The sequence below is a fragment of the Haemorhous mexicanus genome, chromosome 13, assembly GCF_027477595.1.
Source record: "Haemorhous mexicanus isolate bHaeMex1 chromosome 13, bHaeMex1.pri, whole genome shotgun sequence".
Classification (NCBI taxonomy): domain Eukaryota; kingdom Metazoa; phylum Chordata; class Aves; order Passeriformes; family Fringillidae; genus Haemorhous; species Haemorhous mexicanus.
This window is the reverse complement of record NC_082353.1, coordinates 7,904,804-7,923,712: the sequence shown is the minus strand read 5'-3', so window position 1 is coordinate 7,923,712 and position 18,909 is coordinate 7,904,804. Positions and strand designations below refer to the sequence as shown.

At 36.3% G+C, this 18,909-nt stretch overlaps 1 protein-coding gene across 14 annotated transcripts in view; it reads right to left on the bottom strand.

Moving 5' to 3' along the window:
- Positions 1 to 790: 790 nt before the first annotated feature.
- The window catches only part of LRRC49 (leucine rich repeat containing 49), a 59,246-nt gene continuing 41,127 nt past the window's right edge, over positions 791 to 18,909 (bottom strand). For 7 of the 14 annotated variants that reach the window (XM_059858202.1, XM_059858204.1, XM_059858206.1 and 4 more), the window contains 7 exons: positions 15,101 to 15,184; positions 12,224 to 12,375; positions 10,023 to 10,260; positions 8,604 to 8,789; positions 4,664 to 4,773; positions 3,842 to 3,995; positions 791 to 1,844 (listed from right to left, as the gene is read on the bottom strand). In XM_059858202.1, coding sequence (XP_059714185.1) covers positions 1,638 to 1,844; positions 3,842 to 3,995; positions 4,664 to 4,773; positions 8,604 to 8,789; positions 10,023 to 10,260; positions 12,224 to 12,375; positions 15,101 to 15,184 — 1,131 coding nt within the window. In that variant the 3' untranslated portion in view covers positions 791 to 1,637. Of the gene's footprint in view, positions 2,849 to 3,841; positions 3,996 to 4,663; positions 4,774 to 8,603; positions 8,790 to 10,022; positions 10,261 to 12,223; positions 12,376 to 14,931; positions 14,982 to 15,100; positions 15,185 to 18,909 lie in introns of those variants that run through there. The other 7 variants (XR_009488115.1, XM_059858211.1, XM_059858213.1 and 4 more) reach the window with 3 other exon arrangements.

Below are 18,909 nucleotides of genomic sequence, written 5' to 3'. Positions count from 1 at the left end.
ATGAGGGCTCCAAGAGAGCTGGAGAGGGCATTGGAACAAGGGCACGTGGTGACAGGACAAGGAGGAATGGCTTGAAATGAAAGAGGGAAGATTTAGATTGGATGTATGGAAGAAATTCTTCCAGTGACAGGGGTAGGCCCTGGCACAGGTTAACCAAATAAGCTGTGGCTGCCCCATCCCTGGAAATGTTCAAGGCCAGGCTGCACACGGCTTTGGGCAATCTGGTCTAGTGGAAAATGTCCCTGCCCCAGGCAGAGCATTGGAACTAGATGGTCTTTAAAGTCCATTCCAACCCAAACCTTCCATGATTTTCTGGGCATAAAAACTCATTAAACTGTATCTGCATCTCTACTTTGACAGAAAATACCTTCTAGATACAGTTTAAAAATAAACTTACCTTTGAGTCATAGAAATCTCTGCAGGAAGTTTTCTTTAGTTTCTTTTTTATAAATGAGCCCAAGTAAAATAATAACAGTTTTAATTAAGTAAAAAATGCACAAAGGTTTTGGATTGTTTTAGTTAAGATACAATGGAACTAAAAAATTAAATTTAAATGGCACAACTTTCTACCTGCATCTGAATGCCATCCATAGTAATAGGCTGCACTTGCTAACACTTCCTAGATTCAATTTCTGGACAGAAGCTGGCAAGCTGTTTATTGTGGTAGTTACTGTACTATGGAATGGGGGGTTTTTCTACCCCTTCAGTTGATTTTGGAGCAAGTGTTGTCTCATCTCTTCATGCAGCATTAAGTCTTTTCTTTGCACACAGTACTTCTTTATAGTGTCTGTGAAAGGTAAAAGTGAAGAATTTATTTTTATTGATACTATGAAATTTTCACAGAGTCACAGAAATGAATTACAACTGAATAGTAGTTATCAGTCTCCCTACCAAATGTAATACATGCATTTTAGCTCATTTGATCTTGGCAAACCTCAGAAGTTAATAAGTTAGTAATCAAGAAACAAAATAAATTACACTAACATATTTTAACAAAATAAAAATAAAGCTCAAGTGAGTATACCCTGGAATCATATTTTACCTCTAACAATTTACACAACCTTAGTAACATTAACAAAAAACATTTGAAATTAAGTTTGGGCAATTTGACCAGTTGACAATTAGGCTAATTACATGTCAATATTCTGAGCACTCTCATGTGCAAAAGTATTCTATAATCTGACAAATTAAACAACAATAATAAGTCTTCATCGAGTTCAGGGTGTAAAATAATTTATTAGGTTCTGGTCATAAAAAATTTAGCTACTATTCTTGGGTTTTTTAAACAGCAGCAGTCAAAAAAGTGACAATTGAAAAGTGTTCAATAAAAATAACATAAGTTTTGTAAATTTGTTCCTTAAAAATCAATGCTGTAGCACTACAGAATTAAGGGTAGCAGAAAAAAAATAAACAAGAACTTAGTAAAACAATCACCAAGTCATTTCTTTGCTATCACTTTAGATAGCAAGTAAGCATTGGTAAAGCACTATGAAAGTAAATTTTATTTCAAAACTAATAAGATTTAAAGGCATCCCTTTGGGGGGAGGAAGTGAAGTATGCTCTAGTGATGATAATTTTCTATTCTATTGTTTTATGTTTGTAAAACATGAGAGAATAGTGAACCAAAAGCCTGGACTCTACTGTTTCTGCTCAGTGATCCTCTGGAGGCAGAGTTTCATGTAGGAGTTTTTATTGCGTATTTCCAGCACTGCATCTCGGACAAGTTCAATGAACAGCTGAGGCCAGAGCTTCTGCAAGGATTCATTCTTCATATTGATGTCAGCTGCTTCTTTCACTAAGCTCTCAACGTATGTCTGGCAAAATGTTTTTCTTTCTTTGATTTCCTGCAGAAAAGAAAAATTACACAATGTATTAAAAAAAGTAAAAAAGGTTAAACAAGAGCAAATCCACAAAAACCCTCTCAAAAATTGAATGAATTAAAGAACACAGCAATTAGCTGGCAAATGCTGTTGTGTACTTTCTCCCCCTGGTTTTAAATTGCACGGCCCAGGGTATGTGTCCAGGCTTTAATGAGTGTGACAGCACCTTAATGTATTCAAAATATTCATACTATATTAAGTAATTAATTTATCTGAAATTAACTTTCAAGTAATTATATAAATATCTGTTAACAGCATTACAATTTGTGTTGCTTTCTGGCAAAGCAGTGAAAATTTACAGAAATTATAAAACACTAAACTACTTTTCCTTCTCTCCCTTCCCAGAATTTCATCCTTATCGTACAACAGTTGAAAAGTAGATATTTCTCTACCTGCCCTAACAAGAACATGGTCATAGAAAAACCTGCCAGTACTCATCCTTTTCCACAGTCACTGGCAAGTGGTGGTTCCTAATGTGTATTACATTAGATACTGAAGCAAGCTGAACCTTTAAAAATAATAAAAAGATACTATGCTTTATGCAACTACTAGCTCTGCATTTTAATAACTCAAACTGTATTAATCCCTGCTTCTGCAAACTTTCTATAAAATGCCTTAAGCTTTCAACAGTAAGTTATATTGGAGCTAAATATCTAACTAGTTTGAATGGCAGCATTGTTAGAAATGTTAGATCATGCTTCAGGCCACCAAAACAAAAGTTTTTAGTGACTAATAAAGGTGACAAAATGCTTTCCAGCAGTTTCAGCTAAAACCCCAAATTATTAATCAAAGACCCAAGACTGTCATCTTTAGCAATACACTTCTTCAGCCGCATTTGTGATGTTAGTTTACTGCTGCTGGGGACCTGGAAGGAGTCCTTTTGGCCAGAATGTACTCTTGTGACACCCTGCAGTACCTGCTGCCACATGCACAATGCTACAGCAAAGGACAAGGTGGGAATTGCTGCACTGGGAAGAGAAAACAACACATTTATTTAATGGACTGTACAAACACTAAGCTTACTTTATTTTATTATAGGGCTGGTTCAGTGGTAAAGTACAATAGGAATATTTCACTCTTACTCCATGCCATTCAAAGATTTAAGAGCTATCACAATTTTTGAGACTAAAATGTTTTCTTAATTTAAACTCTCCAGACACGCTGTCACGTCCTCCTTTTTATGCTGTGGATCTGAGATAATAAAACCACAGTGGAATAAAAGATTCTGTGATTACTGAATTTGATTTAATTTCTTGCACTACAGGATTTACATATTTCCATATAATCAAAAAGCAAACAATCGAACAAATGTGGAAAGCAGAGTGCCTACAGTTAGAACTCATGATGATTGCTCAGAAGGGAGATTGTGGCTGAAAAAATCATATTCTCCCTGGGAACAATTTCTGCCCAAGCAAAAGAGTTAGCAGATCAAAAACACAAACTAAAACAAGCGTGACTGATGCCCTTGTCTGAAATAAGCCAGCTTGCAATTTTATTAATAATTAAACCTAGCACTTTGCCTATATATTTATTTTCCTGTAGCTCACTTAAAAGCTATGAAGCAGCTTTTTATTACTACAGCCTGCACTATCCCATGTGTAGTCTGAAGGTGTTCTTAACCGATTCATTCAGGGAAAATCTAACATGGACAATACACATTTTTCTTCCTAAAAAAAATTGTGTTCATTCCATATGGCTTGTAGTTGAGAATGGATTTCTGAGACTGTGGCATTGTTTAGGAATCACTTCACCAAGGACAGAAACTGAACGTTTTCCAGTATTGTGAGGAAAAGATCAGTTAGATAAAATGTTTGATCAGACATGTAAATACATTTAGCAGGGATCTTTTAAAACCACCATTCTCAATAGCACAACTGAAACTTGACACAGATAAATTCAAAGAGTAGTAGCCTACGGTTACCTAACAGAAAATGTAAATATTTTGTTATGATATATTTTACCTCAAGCTTTTCCATATGAAAATCTTTTGTCATGTAATTCAGCGTTGCTCGAGCTGTGCTTTCCCCTCCACTACTTCTGTTATCACTATTTTCCTCACTCCCAACTCCAGATTTCTTTCCTTTTCCCTCCAGCAGATAATGGAATTGCTTCCTCCTGTGAAACGAGATTTACAATTCTAATTATTGAAAACTTTTAAGTGCAGATGTTTCTAGCTATTGTGGGGGGGGGGGGTGTCTCCTTTTGACCATACATTTTTGAGCTTTAAAGTACTTTGCATCCCCAAGTTATTCAATTACGTATGACTCTAGATGTCCCTTCATTAATTTGACTCTAAACAATTGACTCTGATATTTATCACATAGCATCTCCTAAATAGGAAGTCTTGCAGCTTTAACTTTTACTAAGTATTTGCCTATAGAAGACTAAAAATAGGGGGGTTTGGCACCCTTTTTTACAACTCTTAAATCTGTTAACTGTTAATTACCCACTATAAAATACCCACTAAAAATAACCAGTTCTCATCATGAAGGTCTACAAGTCTTCAGCAATCCCAGTACAAATGCAGAATTGAACATGCAGTTCATTTGTGTGCACATTCCTTTTCACCTCCTCCGCAGACTTCATACAGGTTCTGGGAAAACCTCTGGCTACACAGACCAGGAGATGGTAACACCTGTGCATTATGCACAGGACCTATCTTCTAGAAGATGGTATTTGTGAAATTTTCATCTCTTTACCTAAAATGAATTTATTATAACAGTGTGCAAAAGAGTTAAACAACACTTTCTGGACAAACTGCAGTCCTGTTGCTTGTATTTTACCTGGATTCTCCAAATAATGAAAGCATGCGGTAATGAGGCAGCTCCGAGGATGCCACATATGCCAGAATGCCAAAGAGCCTTTCTGCCTGTACAATGTCACTTTCAGTAACCTGTGAGAGAGTGGGAAGGGGAGAAAAGAGAAAAAAAATTACATTTCAAAAGTAGCACATTCATATTTCATTACATGTGTACATTGAGAATTGACTGAAATTTGTTATGTAGAACACTGCACACAGATCTGTTGCAGGCACATCTTCAAAACATAGACTTGCTTCTACTGGCACTTTAAATGTATTTTAGAAGAAACCAGATGAGGTACTGGTGCTTGTTTTATTTCCTGTCATTCTGGATATTTTAATGGATATACATGCTGCCTGTGCTTCATGATAGCCTGTGTGAAGTGAGGAATTTTAAAAAGGTTTCTTACATTCATTTTCTGAAGGCCAGACATATTAATTCTGCTCCATACTGCATGCACTTACAAAAGGTCTACTGGAAAATTTCTGATTAAGTTATGCTGGAGAAACAGAAAGATTCTGGGCATGCACATGTGAAAAGATAACTTACAGACTCTCTTATTTTGGCAGCATCATGGAAAAGGTTGTATAAAAGAGAGGCTTTAGAGGGAAAAATTTTTCTCTGTATTTTTCAGCTCCTGAAAATAAGTGTTCACTCATTATATTTCTCTAAATGTCTACCATACTGTTGTTTCAATATTAAGTTCCAGCTGCTCTTTAAACTAACTTTCAGTGGTTGAAAAAGTTTCAGGATTCATTTTATACAAAATTGAAAAGTGTAAAGAAAGTGGAAGAGATTCATTCTTTGGTGGTGGTGGTGGTTACTATTTTTTGTTTGTCTTGGCTTGTAATCTCTGGAGACCATGGCCTGTGTTTCTCCCTGATGGCCAGACTATGAACTGACTTCAACTGCCAAAAGTTTGTTGGCACAGTTTCTGTACTCCTGGCTTTGTACTGAGTGCAGAAGCAATCTTTATGATCACTAAATCTGACCTGGATAACACTGGACAATGAAACTTACTCATTGACTTTGTAACTTCTGGATGAAATTTAATTTCCATTTATCCTATAACATACTTTGAGAGAGCAACATATTATTAAATACACTTCAATACTTACAATATTTACTAAGCACTTCCAGACAAACTTTGTATTCTGTGTTATTGAAATGTGAGCATAAAATGGAATTTTGATCCACATTAACAGATTTTTATTGTATTCTTGTGTAATGTTTAGAGACTATACAATCTACACTTGCCTGAAGTATACTGCAATAGCATAATGCAGGGGTAAATTCAGTCAAAACACAGATCAGGAAATTAGAAATGTAAAGTCAATTCCATTTTTACAGTGGAGTTGTTAATTTTCACTTGAAAATTAAGTAAGTCTTACTTAGTAGCCTAGGAGTAGATGACCTTGCTGAACAGTCAGTAACAGAAGCAAGGTCTAAAACAAAGAGCACAGAAGGCAGCTAGGGAAACAAAGCCCAGTGCAGGCAGAAATGCCTGCTGGAGAAATAAGTGATTTTAATGTATTTATTTATGTTAAGAGAAGCATAAGGACCAGGTCAACAGAGAGAGCAATGCTGAATACAGTCTCCAGCTCACAGAAACTCATGGTCTCTATCTTAGTGCAGTGCATTGCTTGCTCCATTAATCACAAAAAGATTATAACGGTAGTATCACATAAATGTAAGGCTTTATGCCTGCTCCTTGCCAAGTGCACAGAACAGGCTCTGACTGTGCCAGCAGGCCCTGCTCAGGCTAAGGGATGCATCTGTCACACTCTATTCCATACCACTGGAGGGACAGCAGTTTGGAGGGCTTGGTAATTTCAAACCTGAGATTACTATCACTGGGAAGAATTTCAAGTAGTATCTCAATAAAGACAATTTGCTTCTTCACAGTTAGTAAATGTAACAATTGGACAAGGGCACAGAATCAGTTGTTAGGGGGAGACCAACACTCAGCTCCTAGCCTGGAATATTAACTGGAACAGTGGGGGAAGGCTGGGGAGAAAATAAAAGGTTTTTAAAGAGGTTTTTTAACAGTTTAATAGTGCTAGAGTGATGCAATTTATTTAGTCAATTCAGTTAGCATATATTGCTTTTACTTTGCAACTCTGCGTACCTCAGAGCTGACAACACAATATGGTCTCCACAAACACTGCACACAAATGGCAATCAGAAGAGCAGAATCTGCACATTTCCCTTTCTGTCATCTGGAACTGTTATTTAGGGCTGATCTAAGGTCTGAGAATCACTTCAGGGGTTGTGTTCTTTACATTGAAATAGAATTTTTTATTACTCATGTTAATCCAATAGGTAACACACATCTGCAAAGCTGAATATCATTACTTTTGCTGTAGGGTAATGAAAAACAGCAATCAGAGCTCATCTCTTTCTTCTGCTTAGCTAAGACACTTTTCAAATGATTAATGACACTAGAAAAAAAATTCTGTATGCACATCTTCATGTACTGTGGTCTGGCTGAAAAAGTTTGTTGAAGACAAAAATGTTCTTGTCATACATTTTTAAGATCTGATATATGTCCTACATAAAATCATGCTGTGCTACATGTGCTCCATTTACTAATTTAATCCCCAAGAACTATTAAATACAAAGTTTTCCCTCAGAGTCTGAAGTTGTTGACCTTGAGATTGTAACAAACAGTCTACTTAAACAGTTGTGTTACTTTCTCTCAATGAAGACCAAACACAGGAATTATCTATTTGCTTTTCATCTGAATCACTAGCAGACTTTGAAAATATGATGTAGTAAAAAAAGAAATAAACTTTCTATTTTTTAAATAAAATTTGAAGAGCATTTTTTCAGCAAAGTACTAAATTTGAAGTTATTCTATATTTTTCATGGAATTATTATCATTATATCTTCTTCATTTTCAAGACACTCTGCTGTTGGAGTGAGCCCTATTTCCATCCTTTCCTTGCTAGTTAATTCATTTAAGCTCTTTACCCACTCTGACTCTTCTGAGCAACCAATCTATGTTTTATACAACTAAAACCAAGTAAACCACAACACCCAGCCTTGGCTGGATCAGATAACAAGTATATCTAATCCAAAACATATGTTGATGACCAAATTAAAATACCAGATCTAAATGCTAAAGCTCTGTATTATTTTTGCTCTAATTAACTTCCATAACATCTCTTAAACTTATTTAGCATTTAAAATTGAATGTGCATTCATACATTGTGTTGCATTGTAACTATTTTCACCCCCTTTATGATCAAAGCCCAAGTATAAAATAGCTGGTTTGTATGCCTGAATAAATTTAATTTCAATTGATGTAAAGGGGAATACAAAGTATACAAAGAACAGCAATACTAGTGTCCTAACTTTCTATTTATTTAAACATAAAATGCTCACTCAACAACAAAAAATACACCCTAAAGATCTTGAACATAGCAAGCAGAAAAAAATTTTTAAAAATCTATTTGACAGACTTTTCCTGTAACAGTCTTAAAGCAGAAAATGTGATTCTACGGTATTTTTCAGCAATTGTATGGCAATTGTAATTAAAAAATAGAATCATATACCATACTGTATATGAAAAATAGAATCATATACAGTAAACTACGAAGGAGTCTGTCAAACACATTTCTGCCTAAGTATTCAATGTCAGTGCTGTGATTTTCTCAAAAACAATAAAAAAGTGCTTCTTAAAATCAAGTGATTTTGTGCAGTTCTTTAATAATCATTTAACATATTTTTATTAAAATTATTAATTTTAATATTAATTGCACAAGAAATTACATGGTGAAGTTTACTTAAATCTTTTCCCCCTTAATACTGAGAAGACACTGACAGGGTTGTGCTCATTTCAGTAGGAATTTATCTGCTCTTTTAAAAGTAACACTAATTTAACCTGTAAGAGCAATTATAAGAAGCAACACCATCCTACCTTCACTCCATTTATCTTCTGCAGATTAAAATGGTTCAGTCTGAAGAGAACATAGTATTTCCACAAAGTGAAGTTGACAACTGGATTTCCCTGAGGATCAACTGTCAACTGTTCCATGCGATGCATCTCAGCCAAGGCATTGAACTGCTGCAGCGTCACAAGATTTGTCTCCTTAAACTTCAGGTGCTAAAAAAAGTTCAAACCCCAATAAATTAAATAGGGAAAGAATAAAGAGTGAACACAGTGATTCTATTCTGTGCCACTCCATTTTCAAACTGTAACACTAATGTGTCTGATGAAGCAACTGAGCACATTTCATTTGAGGTCTGTGTAGAAAAACACATCAATGTATCAACTAAGTGCTGTATTACTTTAACTAGAGAGGTCAACATTACCAGCCCCAAGCAATTTGTAAATTCTTTACTTGAAGCAGGAATATTTTCAATCTTACATAAAGCAATGATAGTACTTAAACAATGTCTAATTTAATTCTACAAGTAAAGCACCTGCAATATCTACAGATAAAAGTAAGTACAATACATGCTTTTCAAATATTCTGCCCTTTTCAGGCACAGGGTTCTGGCCAAAATCATACCCTGCCCTGCACTAATGTTCCTATGGGCATGGTGTGTGCTACACAGCAGCATTAATGTGGGAAAAACGAGGGGGAAAAGTTGATGGTGAAGATAAATATTTAGTTGTGATTCTGCTATTGCCCACAAATTGTCCCCCACCCACAGTGAAACAATGTTTTCGTTAAAACAGATAATTTTGTCTTGAGTTCCCCACAGGTTTATCAGTCTCAATTAAACCATTAAGTTTTGTTAGACTCAAAATCTTGAGAAGCAGCAGGGAGCTCCAGAGCCAATCAATCTGAGCTACAAGTTGCTTATGTTTGTTACCTCTATTGTACCATTTTAATCAAAATGACTGAGTTGAATGACTAAGAAAAAAAGAGAAACTGAAGAGACTTCTCATTCATGTTGCTTTTCTCCATCAAGAACTGAGGAATTTCATTAACTGTGCAGATTGAGTCAGCTATTCCTTCTAAACTTCATCTTTTTATCCTATCAGCAATTTGCTCTTGGAACTCACTACACAAATGAAGTCTTCCTGATACCATGGATCCATAACAATAGTACAGAACAACACTGTATTGACACACAAGTTTTGCAACTAAAAAATAGTTAGGTAGATCAAAGGAATTAAAAGAAATATAAATAAGTCTGAAAATAAATCTAAATTTAAATGTTTCATTTTTAAGTATCAAGGTTACCATTATAACAGAAGGAAATATGCAATTCTTAACTGCATCTATTCACATGAAAGCACTTAGTGGAGGGGCTATGCCAAAGTAAGGGTCTATTAGACAATCCATATTCCATAGCTGTTCAGAGCTGAAACATGAGGCAAGCTCACCACACAATTAGGAAATTTTGTCTTCAGTTTTGCCAACACTTGAACAATTTCATCAAATTCTATGAACATAAAGGAGACTGTGGCAATAATGCCAGCAGTTTGAACACTCCAGTTTCGATCCAGACACTCCAGTGCCCCAGCACCATACAAGCCAAGGGTGTCTCCTTCCACCTCCACTAAATGAGACTCCAGAACAGACAAGCCTTGTACTGCACTGCTCAGGATTGTGTCGAGAGATCTGTAGAGGAAATAAAAATACAGTGATATAAATGAGATGATTTTGAAATAATATCATCACTCTACCAAATAACAGTCCTTTCTTTTACCTAAACTCAACTGTCAAATGCAATGGCATTTCTCAGCATTCATTCATTTTCAGTACCCCATCTGGTTCAAATACACTAAAGGCTGGAAAACCCTTCTTCCATCAAGTAACACTGTATTTGTTCTACTTCTTCAGCAGAAAGGGTCTGGGTGCATTTGAGTTGGTGGTGGGGTTGAATTAAATAAAGAGTCCATTCATATTTAAAAACTGGCTTTAAAATTTTAGCTCAGAATGCTAACCTGGCATGTTTCATGTTGCTGTAGATATCTAAACAAAGCTTCAATCAATGTATTTATTTAAGCAATGTCCCCTTCACATTCTGTTTTCTATGTGCAGTGTAAAAGTGGACATAAGCAATAACTCAAGCATTTATTTCAAATAATGTGATCTTTCCAATTCACAAGAGCAATTTTAAAATTAAGCAATAAATCCAGGTATTCCTGAATGCTATCTCTTTTTGTCCTACTTCAAACATGATACACTCATCTGGCTGGACCTAAAGTGTACAGAGACCTCAGGATAAGCACAAATTACAGGTTTAGAAAATTATGTGATGATAGTTATTACTTTATTCTTTACCACATTCTTAGTCTTGTTAATGTATTATGACTAGTAGCAATCATTTGACTGATGCTCTCTTGACAATAAGAATCAGAACTCTAAAATTTCACTCAACTGAGAGCCCACCACTTCATATGTGAGGCTCTATTTACTTTCTATTCTGAATTTCATCTGCAATTTTATTGCTTAGTAGCTCATCTTGCAATTCTTCACTATGATAAAACACATACATCAAAACAGCATCATTTCTCAAGCAATGGGAATTTGTTCATTAATAGTTCATTAATTGTCAAACTACCATGGTCATGGGGGAGGGATTACCAACACTGAATTAAATGGCAAAGAAACCAAGCAGGCAAGAAAGCAGTGGGTAAATGCATTCAGGGGAAAGCTTTGGAAGCACAAGAATAGAAAAGATGACGGCAATTTAAAACTGCAAAGGTAAAAGGGGTTCAAAAGATGCAGCACTTGAATGGAGATAAGAACCAGTTCTAGCCATAAAAGACTGAAACTCAGATGGGTTCTGCTTGCGAGAGAAGAAGACTTCCTGAGCATCCCTGACATGTGCAGCATTGACCAGGGACAGCAGGAAGCTGTACTTGCTATTGAATTTGTGCAGACAATTTTTTCAGGCATTTGCCCGAGCTAGCCAAGGTTGAAGTGCTGCTTTGGTTTTAGCCAATCCAAGGCATACACTGCTCATTAAGTTCTGCAGTGGTTTCTGGCCACATGGCCACTTTTTTAGATGCAAATAAGCAATAATAATATCTTTTAAACCAAAAAATACCAAAATTATCTTGAGAATAAAACTAAGTCTGCTAACTGCTACTGTTACTGCATGGGTGTGAAAGCAGTGAAATAAAAGATGCTGCAGTTCAAACTAAGAGCCTGAATTCAACTACAAAAGTTCTTGATACACAAAGAGATTACAAATCTTCATAATGCTTGTACAACTTCATTTTGTTAATTTAAACTGAAGGCAACAACCTAAGCTGTTAAGGAAATGAACAGCCTCAAGAAGGCTCAGGAATTCACATTTAACATTTCTTGTAAACATGAAGTTGTCCTTTATTTAGCAAAATCACATAATAATTTAGCTTGCACTTCCTTAGGCAATGAGTTGCTGTTCTATTTCTTTCTAAACATGTTACTTATTACTAATGGTCAAAAGCAAAGTAAACCATCTTTTCAGGGTTCAGGGTTGCTGTGCATATATTGTACTTTTGATAATGAAATACAGTGAGATCTCAGTGGTGAGAGGTAGAAACCTGGAACTGAAGACTTGAACAGGTAAAAGCATCACCAAATAAAATACCTGCTTTCTTCAGGAAATACATATGCAGCGCTGCCATTGATCTGGTAGGGCTCATTTTCTTTATCTTTGTTTAAAGAAGCCTCCAGAGCAATTTGGTTCTGCTGGATCTCCCACTGCCGAGCGATGTTACCAATCGTTAACCGCTTCTTCTCCTGAAACGAGATACACAAGGCACCATAAGGCATGGCAGGGCAGGATCAGCACATTTGTTTTTCTGCAATGTGCTGCTCAAGCAAAACATTTGAAATGGTTTCAAATTGAAGAAACTGTAACAGTGGTTGGTGGTTATGCATTAAAATTGATGCATTGCCCTAGTGTTATTTTGCATAAGTGCCACCACATAATTTCACAAAATTTGCAATAAAGAAACAAGAAAAGTAACATAATAAATCCACAACTTATGAAAGCATGAAGTTACTCAGGATGTGGAAACTGCTACTTCTGCAAGTTTTTCCATTTTAAAGAGCTCAAAACTCTACCTCATCTTCCATTTGCCCAGGGAGTTCTGATGCTCTGGTTAGAGAGTACTGGTTGCTCAGCACTTACAGACTTCCACAATGTCTGAGCTCCATGTCACAGAAAGGGAGGAAAGTTGGAATCATCAGTGTTTTTTATCACAACAATCTTCAGAAAATTCTGTTGGTTCTCAAGGCTGAGGGTCTCAACCTCAATTACTGTACAGCTCTACCTCTTTGTTAGCCCTCAGATGTGGGCTGCTGGATTCCTACAGAACTTCAAAAACTTCACTGTATTCCTTTTACATGAAGCAAATTTTACAAGTGTGAAGATTCTGCTAGCAGTAACTTTCTCTTGTTCCAGTAAATATTAAGTTCAACCACTGTTGGAAAGGAATGACATTCTCTATACATTTCAAAGCACATCTCAAGCTTTCCCAGAAGAGTGGGTTGGAAGCAATAAAAAAGAAGTCTGGAAAAAGAGATGAAGAAATTCTGGGCAGACAAGTATCAGCAAGGGAAAAAAAAGAGATAACATTGGTGAAATAAACATTTTCAAAGCAGTGCATACAGGAAAACAGCAATTGTTTGCTACTGAATGAGTGCCTATAATTTCATTTACACTTCACATACCATAAGAAATGTTGGAAAAATGAGATGGTAAAAGAAAATTGCAGAACGTAGTTCTCTAAATATTTTTTTTCAGATTTAACTGTGAAGAAACCTATAGTTGACAACTTTCTTTGCTGGACATTGTATCTATGAGCATATTTGTTCCTTCAATTCAAATGTGCGGAACAGGAAAAAAAGCCTGAATCACAACAACCCATTCACAAAGGAAAATCTACAAAATCATCAAATCATATGAAAAATATTGGTATTTGACTGTTATGCCACTTAACTATTTGAATATAGGAAATATACTTTGATAAAATTAAAGTCTAAAATGTAATGTTGAAATTAATTAATGATGTCACTAGTGTTAAAAATATTTTTTCTTTTAAGGAAATTTTCCACTAGCAAAAAGCACCTCAAAATGTAGGCCACGAAGAGAAACAATCTCTCTGCTACAAGGAAACATAACATCAATGGTTAAGAGCATGAACTACAAATAAATACCTATTTTTTTTTCTTCTAGTCAGAGAGACATTTTCAACATCATGAGACAATGTCAATTGTGAAAATTCTTTTCTAATTTTCCATTTCTTGATACAACTAACATCTATCACCAACACTTCAGATCTGAAGATACTTTAAATACATCAAAATCTTGCAGGGAAAGAAGAAATACCAAAACCAAAGAAACACACTGCTCAAAAACCCAAAATTACCCCTCAAACAATATCTAAGCCTTTTTTTTATTATATCAATATTTTTAAATGAAATAGAAATATACAAGGATACAAACATACAAGAAATCAAAACATATTCACTGGCCACAAATTTTTTCTCCCCCGTTCATATGTTTAGGTTCTTGGGGGGTTTTGATATACTTAAAACATCTATTAACATACTGTTAACATTCTGTTTGTGTCTTTTTATTATTCAGTTACGTATGTTTGCTATACTTCTCATGGCCTCCTGCAACTAATCCAGTCTAATCCCCTTCATGAAATATGATTTTACCTAGGGAACTTAACATGGACATGAACATTTCTTATTTATTTGACTTCCAAATTGAAAGAGACTGCATAGGCATTACTGGCTGACAAAAAAAAAAAAAAAAGAGTAGGCACTTTTTTCCTCCAAAAAAAGGGATTTGGAGCCAAATGGTACTATTCACACAGCAAATGGAATGAAGATACTCTTAGATTCTGGGTCTTTGGTCTCCTATTAGGAGCACAGCTCATGCAGCCAGCAGCCCCATGACGAGCGTTCTGGAGGGCACCAGGGTGTCCCCTGGTGGGGCACTGCTGTCTTGTGTGTGTCAGCACCAAGCAGGACAGCTGGCCTGGGAGATAAGATAGAGCAGAGTTCTGCTGACAGAGACACAGCTGGAGTCTGCCTGTGCCCTCAGGGCCCCTTCACTCAATCCACAGAAAGGAGTTAATTCAACAGGAAAAAACGAAGGAAAAACTACTGCAGAACACCCTGCATGGCTGCAGCCAGAGTGTTCACCTGGAAAGGGGAGACCAAGGAATGTGAAATCCCTGGAGAAGTCCTTTACTTTAGCCTGGATTTAGGAAAATGAAGTTTGCCATCCACTGACATGCATCACACTCATGTTCAACATGGCTTTCTGCTAAAGTGTACCTTGCATATTTGACTGAACAGAGTTTCAATCATGGAGTGCAGTGTTGAAGCTGTGAAAATAGATAGAGGCATATTGAGATATATAATATAATACCTGTAACAAAAAATTGGGATATAAATTATGGCTGTGAACTGGTTTACAGTAACCTTAGAACAGCCATGCCAATACCTTAAGCAAGGTCTGTCTATGGCTTTCACGCTTCCTTTCTTCCTCTTTCCTTGCTGCAATAGATGCCATACGTCTTTCTTCCTCCTGGAGGAAAAAAAGGAAAACAAATTCCTAAAGGGAGGAACTGAGCCAGTTCTGAAAAATATTACTGATAAATTATGTTCTTGTGTTGGTATTTGAAACATAAATTTTCATTTTAACACAATTTTAGAATTTTTATCATCTTAATGTTTCTAAATACTATTAAAACAAACCAAATTGTTAATTATAAATAAGTCAAGATAAACAGAACAAATAACTACTCAGATAAAAATGCTGAAGATAAAGCTAGTTAAAAGTAATATATCTAAGAGTTTTTGAAAAAGTATAAAACATATTTTTAGATATGACATTGCAATACATCTTCATATCTTTGTAGTAGTTTTTGCAATTAGCAAGATTATTTTTTTTGTAAAAAAACACACAGAGCAATAAAGCTGGGTTCTAGTTATGCTTGAATCATAATCCAGGATTAATTTTCCCCATTATAAGCTGTTTCCAGGGCCTGGCTTTTTTCAATCAGCAACAGAACTTGAGAAGAACAGAACATTTTCAAAGTTAACTATTCCATGATCATTATGCCTCATCAACATTATTGCCTAATCATGAAGTCTCAAGAAGAAAGCCATTGATTTCTAAACAATGAAAGTGAAGCTGCTCCATTTCCCTGGTACAGCAATTTGATACTGCATTATACCCATATTAGGTTGGATGCCCCTTGTTTACAGAAGTCTAAACATTCTCATAGCACAGTATTTTTAGAACATATATTTTCCAAGTAACAAAAGAAATGTTCACTATGAAGTAAAAAGTGTAGAGTGTTTCCAACACAAATATTTGGGAAGCATACTTTAACTTATTTTGATTTACTTCACATGCCATTTGGGCGTTTCTATTGAAGCCTCTTCCCAGAACATATGAAAAGTGTTTTCATTTCCTCAAAATAGAAAGCTCCTGTCCAAACCTTTTCATTTTCTGGAAAAGTTATATGTTAACAAAATTAACAAACAAAAATCAACAGAAAGCACCATCAACCAGTAAGACAAATTAACATGTCAAAATTTCTACATAAATACAACATGCTATGTTTAGAGCACTGTAAGAGCCCCTAAGCACATGGGTGAGTGCTTACTGGAAGATAAAATAAAACAGGAACTTCACACTTAGCATGGCCATTACATTTTTAAGAAAACAATTTCCAAAGCATAAGAAGTTCAGTGCATGTAGCAGACTTGTTCTGATCTGTGTACAGTCCCACTGAAACCCACTGACACACCATGGAATTTGGCATCAGTCTGAAAAGGGGCTAAAGAACAGATTTTCAAACTGCTCCTCCATGACTTTATCCTAATATCCTACATTAAACACGAGGAGTACCTCAATGCACAGTAAGGCATGAGGCTTTGGACAGAGTAAGCTTCTCTAACACAATTGTATGCAAGAATTTCCTTGGAACACTAACTGGAAAGCCCCTAACTTTTTTTTTTTTGTTTTAATTTATTTATTCTCAAAGTAACTTGTCTTTTATTGGTGAAGTTCTTACTGTTGGCAGCCTCCTCTGCTACTGGGCTTTTAAGCTGTTCCTAAACAGGGTATTTCCAAGGGGCTACTGCCATTGAGTTACAGCATAATCCTGGTTAGAAGGGCTTCTGTAGGTCACCAGTGCATGTTAAAGGAGACCACCAGTAACTGACTAACAAAATAAAAGCACACATGGATACAGAAGGCCTTCTAGATGCCACTGCAACAGAATACCACACAATGAAATCCAGCACTGAATGGGAGGGTTCAGGGACAGGCTGTGAAATCATGAACTAAACCCCATGCAGACATGTGACAAATAGGAATGCATCATTAATAATGCAAATAAAAATGTACTGTTCCTCAAGATATGACTCAGAATTTTAAGAACTGCAAACATTATTATCCCAATTATGTATTACATTATTCTGTAAGTGTTTTGTGTAAAAAACCCCAAGTCTTAAAATAAAAGATAAACACTAGCAAACAACACTAGTGATATCTTTCTTTAGAGAGCAGGTTAGATTTGTTTCAGGGAATTTTTTTTTTTAATTAAATTGCTTCATTTGACTGTGTATCTATGCTTTTAAACTAGGCTCCCTAAAGAAACAAGCTTTATATAATTTTTTGGTCTTCATCTTCTCTAATGACTTCTCAACACATTGATCATATCAAATTGACTTCTCAACACATTGATCATATCAAATAACAATGTTTAGAAGTCTTAAAATAAGGGACTTTTCTTGTTACCTAGAAGTTTGATTATATTAAATTGGTATGTAGAAAGAAGAGAAATGTAAGCTAGTTTTACCACCAAGGAAGAGGAAGCAGAAACTATCCATTCTATTTGGCAGAAAACATCTGGCCATTCATCAGACTCAGTTTCAAACTAACTGAGCTGGTGTTGTTAGCTCTCACACTGGTGGAGGTGAGAGCTAGATAACAAAAGTCCATTAATAGAAAATTAGTCTTCATTAAATTTATTAGTTTCAAAACAACTTGCTGTTGTTTTTTCCCAAGGTTTAAAGCAAAAGTTCCCTAATCAGTTTCCTCTCAGCTTCTACGAATCTCTTCTTACTGTATCTTCCTTCCCAAAGCTTTCCCTTAATCCAGCCCAGATGTGCACCTTAGGACTGTTTCCCATGCAGGAGGCTCTGCTGCTCCCATTGAAGTCAGTCCTGGGCCTTCCCTGCCAACACAGTCTCCATACAAAGATCAAAATCAACTAATGAAACTACATTCTAACAAAAGAATTAACTGAATAAGACTTTTATCCTTGATCAAGAGTTTATCTAATTACAGACATTTTAAAAACACAAATCCTTTTCTAAACGAAGCTAGCTTAGCCAAAAAATGAAATACATCCTTAGCTTTACTCAGTATTCATAAAGGCAGAGTGATAGAGAAAATCTCTGAATAAAGGTCAAGGGCCACATCTACATGTGCATTCTTGATTAATCTTACACAACACATGCAAGCAATCTCAAAAAACACCTTCCCCAGGAACCCACAAAAGACCCCCCAGAGTACCTAAGGCGGTAGGAAACAAACCGCAGCACAGCCTTGCCACAATTCATTTTCCCTGTCATCCCTTCTCTTTAAGAAAGGATTCCGGAGGAGCTGTGTCACTCGTTTCCCCTCGCTGTCCTGCTGGTTGTGTCCATGTCCGTGCCTGTCTGTCCCTGTCCGGCCGGACGAGGCGCGGGCGCTCTCCCGGCCGTGCCCGCCGCTGCCCGTGAGGGCTCTGCCGTGCCCATGGCGCCCCCTGCCGCCCCCCGCGCTCGGCGCAGCGCCCGCCCCCGGGAACCGGACAGGCTCCGGACAGACCGCAGCGACTGCCCGCGCTCCTCTTCACCGCCGCCTTGCTAGTCTTCAAACAAGTTCCTTTCAACAAATGACACGATTTAAGTCACACTTAAGTATCTTATTTCCCAGTGGAAAGAAAAAAAACCGTTAGGGATCCCTCCCTAAAAAAAACCCCTCAGAACACTTTATGGTAGTGATGGAATACAGTAATGAAATCTATTCTTGGATAGAACAGTAGAACCTACTCCCTGATCAGCAATGAAATGCCTAAGCAAATAATCAAAAGCAAACACAGCTCTCTTGCTTTAAGCTTCTAAAACATATAAAACCTCAATGAAAAATCCAAAGCTTTACTTCTAAAAAGACACAGTTTGTGTTTCAATCTGGAAACATTTTTAAAAATTTGCATTATATATCATATTTACACACACATACAGGAATAC